This window comes from Limanda limanda, chromosome 3 (genome assembly GCF_963576545.1).
Source record: "Limanda limanda chromosome 3, fLimLim1.1, whole genome shotgun sequence".
NCBI lineage: Eukaryota > Metazoa > Chordata > Actinopteri > Pleuronectiformes > Pleuronectidae > Limanda > Limanda limanda.
In genome coordinates this window covers 21,079,966-21,085,734 of record NC_083638.1, presented here as the reverse complement: position 1 = coordinate 21,085,734, position 5,769 = coordinate 21,079,966, and the positions used below count along the sequence as shown (strand labels likewise).

Below are 5,769 nucleotides of genomic sequence, written 5' to 3'. Positions count from 1 at the left end.
AAATATTAAATAAAGATTTGTTTTCGTCAAGATCCATGAATTACTCCATCTCACAATGTTCAGTAAAGGGAAAAAAAGTATTGGATCTGCACCAAAATGTAATGGAATAACCTCCTTGGTGCAGAGGGAACATTCAGAGCATTATCTTAGATGAATGAGTTACGTTTTGTTCATGAACATCTTCATCTTTACACACTGTTTATTGATAGTGTTTTACTGTCTTTGACTGCCATTTTTAAACATTTTGTAAAAACTGTAAGAAGTTGCAATATCAGAAAAAGCTCATCATATCAAGTTAATTCACAGGACTCTGTCAGTACTATGTCATTTCCATTATAGGTGTTAATGCAGTGAAGACTTTATTTTTCCTAGGGAAATTTGGTCCAAGAGGCCAGAACAGCATGCGTGGAGGTAGAGAGCAGGTAAGGAGTGGTTTCTCTCCTCCCAGATATGAGTTCCCACCCCCTGTGAAGGAGCTGCAAAGTGGGGCACACCTCTCCACTCCTCCATAAATACCTGCTGCCGGTGAGAGCAGAGGAAGAGGAGCCCTGGGCCAGCAGTGACCAAAGTATCGTCAAGATGGGGAACTGTGTTGACTGCCTGAGGAATTTCTTTTGCGGGACAAAGAACACCAACGTCCGGGCCAGTCTGCCGGCCGTCTGCTTTCTCTGGCAGCTTGCAATGATTGTGCTGTTTGGAATTTTCATCCGCTATGATGAGGAGTCAGACACCCACTGGGCACAGCACAAAAAGGACAACAACATCACCAGTGACATTGAAAATGACTTCTATTTCAGATATCCCAGTAAGTTCAGCGATTTATTCTCTGTGATGATAAATACAGATGTCATTTTGATGATCCTGTGTGTTTCCCTCACAAGGGCTGTTGGTTGTGCACACACACACTTAACGTTGTACTTCCTCTAATGATTTTCTAGTCATGGTAAATAGATGACCATGAATTTCTAATTTCCTTCCTAATGTTTATGTACAATTTCATATTTCTCACAGCTGGAATCATGTTATGTCAGCTTGAGTCTGCTCTGGTTTCCTGTTCACTGCTGGACCTAACCACATCACAAAACGATGTCACATTCAAATGCCGATGGTCATACAAAGAAAATACATCAATTCTGATATGAATAGAAATACAAATATAATAATCTGTTTAAAAACAGGCAGTTTTATCATATGAATGTAGATTGGGAACAAGGAAAGGCAATTCAAGAAATTTTGATTCAAAGGTTTCAAACGACCTTCTTTACTTTGACACAATATACATGTATGTATTATGTGTATATTTTTACATGATTGTTTTTCTGGGTTCACATGTGATAATCTGGCATCAAATGTATAAATGTATTTTGCCTGTCAATACTTTGCAATTTGAAAGAGTATTAACATGCAACTATAAGACACTGTCAACTGATGTTCTATTTAATTTTGACATTTGCCATTGACTTTGTGTGAATGCAGCTCGATACATCTTGATGACCATCGATTGATTGATTGATTGATGTTTAATTCTCCGTCCCTCCAGGCTTCCAGGACGTCCATGTCATGATCTTCGTTGGCTTCGGTTTCCTTATGACGTTCCTGAAAAAATACAGCTTTGGTGCCGTCGGCTTCAACTTCCTGATTGCCTCCTTTGGTTTGCAGTGGGCCCTTCTCATGCAGGGCTGGTTCCACCACCTCGACCCAGTTACTGGACATATCACCATCGGAGTTGAGAGGTGAGCCAGATGAAATGTTTACTTTGTGCGGTGTCAGTCCTTTGGTAACTGGTGGACTGCCCAGGTGTGTTGCGTAAGTCATAATGTTGCCACATTCTTTAACCGGTCGAGGTCAGGGTGTGGAATTCACAGCTCTTTGCTGCCTGCTCCTCATTTCCTCTTCCTACTGTCGCTGCTACAAGTTTGACAGACTGGAGAATCTTTTGGTGGTGGAGTTGCATTGTGGATACTGATGGCTTCAGGCTTTGGCAAGGATGTTTAAAATACATAAGAGGTCCTAGTTGGATGTGTCAGGTTTGCCTGGTGCAGCCTCACTTAAGTGATCTGGTCGTATTCACCCATTTCTTGTTGTTGTCCTCTTCCCAAACAGTCTGATCAATGCCGACTTCTGCTGTGCCGGCACTCTGATCGCCTACGGTGCCCTGCTGGGGAAAGTGAGCCCCGTCCAGATGTTGCTTGTCACCTTATTCGGCGTTACGCTGTTTGCTGTGGAGGAGTTCATCATCCTCACCCTCCTTCATGTGAGTCTCACCAAACACAATCACGTTGAAGTTTTAACCAGTTCCAATGTGTTGTATTAATTGTCCAAAGGGATAATTTTCCTTCAGACAGTGTAGGTTGTATTTTGTGCTGTTGCTGTGTATCTACTGCTAAGTGAAATCTTAATGTGTCCACAGTGCAAAGACGCTGGAGGCTCCATGGTCATCCACTGCTTTGGAGGATACTATGGTTTGGCCATTTCCTGGGTCCTGTACCGACCCCACCTGCACGAAAGCAAACGCCTCAATGGATCCGTCTACCACTCGGATGTATTTGCTATGATCGGTGAGTGATTGACTGATTGATGATTCAAACTTCAGTCACTTTCAGCCTCACACACAGGATTTTCTTCAGCATTTAGTTCAGTTCTCATATGATTCAGATCTATAAGCTTGACTGTAAAAATCCAACAGTTGGATAGTTTAATTGACGTTCTTCCCCCTCACAGGTACGCTGTTCCTGTGGATGTTCTGGCCCAGTTTCAACTCGGCCATCACGGACCACGGAGACGGGCAGCACAGAGCCGCCATCAACACTTACCTCGCCCTCGCCTCCTCTGTGCTCACCACGGTGGCCATTTCCAGCCTGTCTGACAAGAGAGGCAAACTAGACATGGTAACAGCATGGAAAAACATCCACAAGCCAACTGAAGAACAGTCATGTTTTATCATTCATGTTTGTCTATTACTCATGTCCTCGTGTCTGACCCGCTGTCTCACCTTACAGGTCCATATCCAGAATGCCACTCTGGCTGGTGGTGTTGCCATGGGGACAGCGGCAGAGTTCATGATCACTCCTTATGGTTCACTCATCGTGGGTTTCTGCTGCGGCATTATCTCCACATTCGGCTACCTGTTTGTTACGGTGAGACTCCGCCTACTGACTTATGATCTGTCTGCACAGTGAAGCTGTCGACCTCAACATGATGAAGCAACATGAAGGCAGACAGGGGAAATTATATGTTGAAACTTTTTGTGGTTTGCATTCCGGGAAAATAACCGGTTGACCATAAGCGTGAAAAATAGCATGTAACATGATTATAGTCCAATGAAGCGTAGCATGTTCCAGACTTCTAACATGATACTGTGCATGACTTTGTTCTGTGGTTTGAAGGTGATTTGTGAAAGATTAAAATGAATAAGACCAGTACTGATTAAGGGGCAAAGGGAAGAGATTACATATTTTTACACCGGAATTATGATCCTATTCAAATAATTACTCGCAGAATTTTAGAAGATTTATCTAAAAAATGAAAGCTACACTGGACTAGAATGGAAATTTTACCTCAGTGTATTTAAATAGTACAGATCACTAATTGACATATGACTGTTTTCTCATTCTCAGCCCTTTTTAGAGAAATATCTGAAACTCCAGGATACATGTGGCGTCCACAACCTGCACGCTGTGCCAGGGATGCTGGGCGGCTTCATAGGGGCCATCGTTGCTGCATTTGCCAGTGAGGCTATCTATAGCAAAGAGGGGTAAGTGACTGAAACAGACATATATCATTTGTTAAATCAAGTACTGTTATTGCTTCTGTTCACAGATATGTTTACAGATTCTTCTCAGTGAAAGTGAAGGGTCCTTTTTTAGAAAATCTGGCTTACAAATTTGTATTTGTTTATTTTTTCTGTCCAGGTTGATCAGCACATTTGACTTTGTAGGCGATTTTGCAGACAGGACTCCTGCGACACAGGGAGGCTACCAGGCGGCTGGCACATGTGTAGCTATTGCATTTGGAATTGTGGGAGGCGGGTGTGTTGGTGAGTATTAAAAAATTAGTGTCAAGGCCCCAATTAACATAGAGAAAACAAATAGTGTAGAGAATTAAAAAGTAAATCATAATAGCCTACTATTTACCTTGGGATACTCCCGAGCCAAACCAATACACTAATATATCTAAATATTTACCCTTTTATTTACCCTTTTTAAAATCTGCCTTTCTTTGTTTTCCCAATATTTTCTTGTTTCATTTTGGTTGATTATTATTGTTATTATTGTATTATACATTTATTGTATTTTCTCATCTTACCTAAATGTCTTAATCAGATTGTCACGTAACGTAGAACTCAACAGATATATATGATTGCCGATATGTATAATGTTCTCTAATTAACTAAATAAAAGTAGGGCTCACTCCTTTGTTTCTCCACTTTCTCTGTCTCACTCCTTTGTTTCTCCACTTTCTGTGTCTCTCTCCTGTTTCTCCACTTTCTCCGTCTCACTCCTTTTTCTCCACTTTCTCCGTCTCACTCCTGTTTCTCTCCCTTTCTCAAGCTCAGTCGTTTGTATCTCTCTCTTTGTTTTCTCTACCTGTATCGCTATCTTTCTTTTTAATTCTACCATCTTCTCATGTGTAGCTTGCCTCTAACTGATAGTGACCCCTGTTCTAAACCATCAAACTGACTAAGTGCTCTTAAACATTAAAACTCGTATGTCACAGAATGTAGTTTGTAGTTAGGACAGCCACATTTACAAGTGTTCTTTTAAATGCAAGAAAATTGCAGAATTATTGCTCAATGCTTACTATATATAAATATAATTATTGTTTATTTTCTCTATTTAAAGGTCTCGTCCTGAGGTTGCCTATCTGGGGGGATCCCGCTGATGACAATTGCTTTGACGATGAAGCATACTGGGAGGTGAGAGGGCTTTTCTACCACTAGATGGTGGTCTCACCATGTAACGAGAGAGGAAAGAAATGTCAGTTGTTTCAAGTGAGATCACTGACTCTCATGAGCTCATCCCGTCTGTTGTTGTTTCAGGTCCCTGAGGAGGAGGAGTCCATCCCGCCTGTTCTCGAGTACAACAACCACATGATACACAAGCACCAAGACATGTAAGCTCACTCACACATGCACGTCCTCATGCACCGTGTTCTCACCTTCAATTAATAATTCATTCTCTGTTGTCCTTGTTTCTTCCACAGATCTGAGTCAAACTTCTCCGTGGAGCAAAGTTAGAGCGGCACAGCAGGAGATCGACCCTCTCATGTACTCCCTTGAACTTGATATAACTGTGAAACAACAGAGAGAAATGAAGGAGCAGCCCTCAACAATGAGCTATTCAAAACTTAAAGTTATATCCAAGCTGCATAAAGCAGTGACCAAAAATATATAGAAAAAGATCTGAAGAGCAAGTATTGCTCTTGAAATACATTTTGAACTGGAATTACTTTCTAATTTATTTTAAAGAAACTTTATATACACTGAGTCAATGCAGTGTGATGAGAAGATAAACACAAGGTGTTTATTTTCCATAAGCCCAGTTATAATGCACCGAAGAACTGAGAGATACTGTTAACGAGTTGGGAAACACATTGGTGTCTACATAAAAGTAAATCCTTCTTTTAAAGGACTAAACAACACTCGGAACTCTCACCTGTTGATTGCGAATGTTATCATTAATAATGATTGCAAATGTATTTCTTTTAAAAATAATTGCATAAAAAGCCTTTAGAAATCAAAGATACTTGTGCTGCCAAACTAAGCAGTCT

The 5,769-nt window shown here is 41.0% G+C and overlaps 1 protein-coding gene across 1 annotated transcript; it reads left to right on the top strand.

The window, feature by feature from the left end:
• Nucleotides 1–579: 579 nt before the first annotated feature.
• Nucleotides 580–5,330, top strand: rhcga (Rh family, C glycoprotein a). The gene is made up of 11 exons (XM_061068115.1): nucleotides 580–805; nucleotides 1,541–1,733; nucleotides 2,104–2,254; nucleotides 2,411–2,558; nucleotides 2,722–2,888; nucleotides 3,000–3,137; nucleotides 3,618–3,754; nucleotides 3,912–4,036; nucleotides 4,842–4,915; nucleotides 5,039–5,112; nucleotides 5,203–5,330. The coding sequence occupies exons 1-11, from the start codon at nucleotides 580–582 to the stop codon at nucleotides 5,234–5,236; spliced, it is 1,467 nt and encodes a 488-aa protein (XP_060924098.1). The 3' UTR covers nucleotides 5,237–5,330.
• The last annotated feature ends 439 nt before the right edge of the window (nucleotides 5,331–5,769 follow it).

What these genes read in the sequence shown, in the direction of transcription:
- rhcga (XM_061068115.1), top strand. Translation starts at nt 580, where the DNA reads ATGGGGAACTGTGTTGACTGCCTGAGGAATTTCTTTTGCGGGACAAAG. An exon ending in ATCACCATCGGAGTTGAGAG is followed by an intron (nt 1,734 to 2,103) that starts GTGAGCCAGATG and finishes CTTCCCAAACAG; the next exon opens with TCTGATCAATGCCGACTTCT. An exon ending in TGTGGGAGGCGGGTGTGTTG is followed by an intron (nt 4,037 to 4,841) that starts GTGAGTATTAAA and finishes CTCTATTTAAAG; the next exon opens with GTCTCGTCCTGAGGTTGCCT.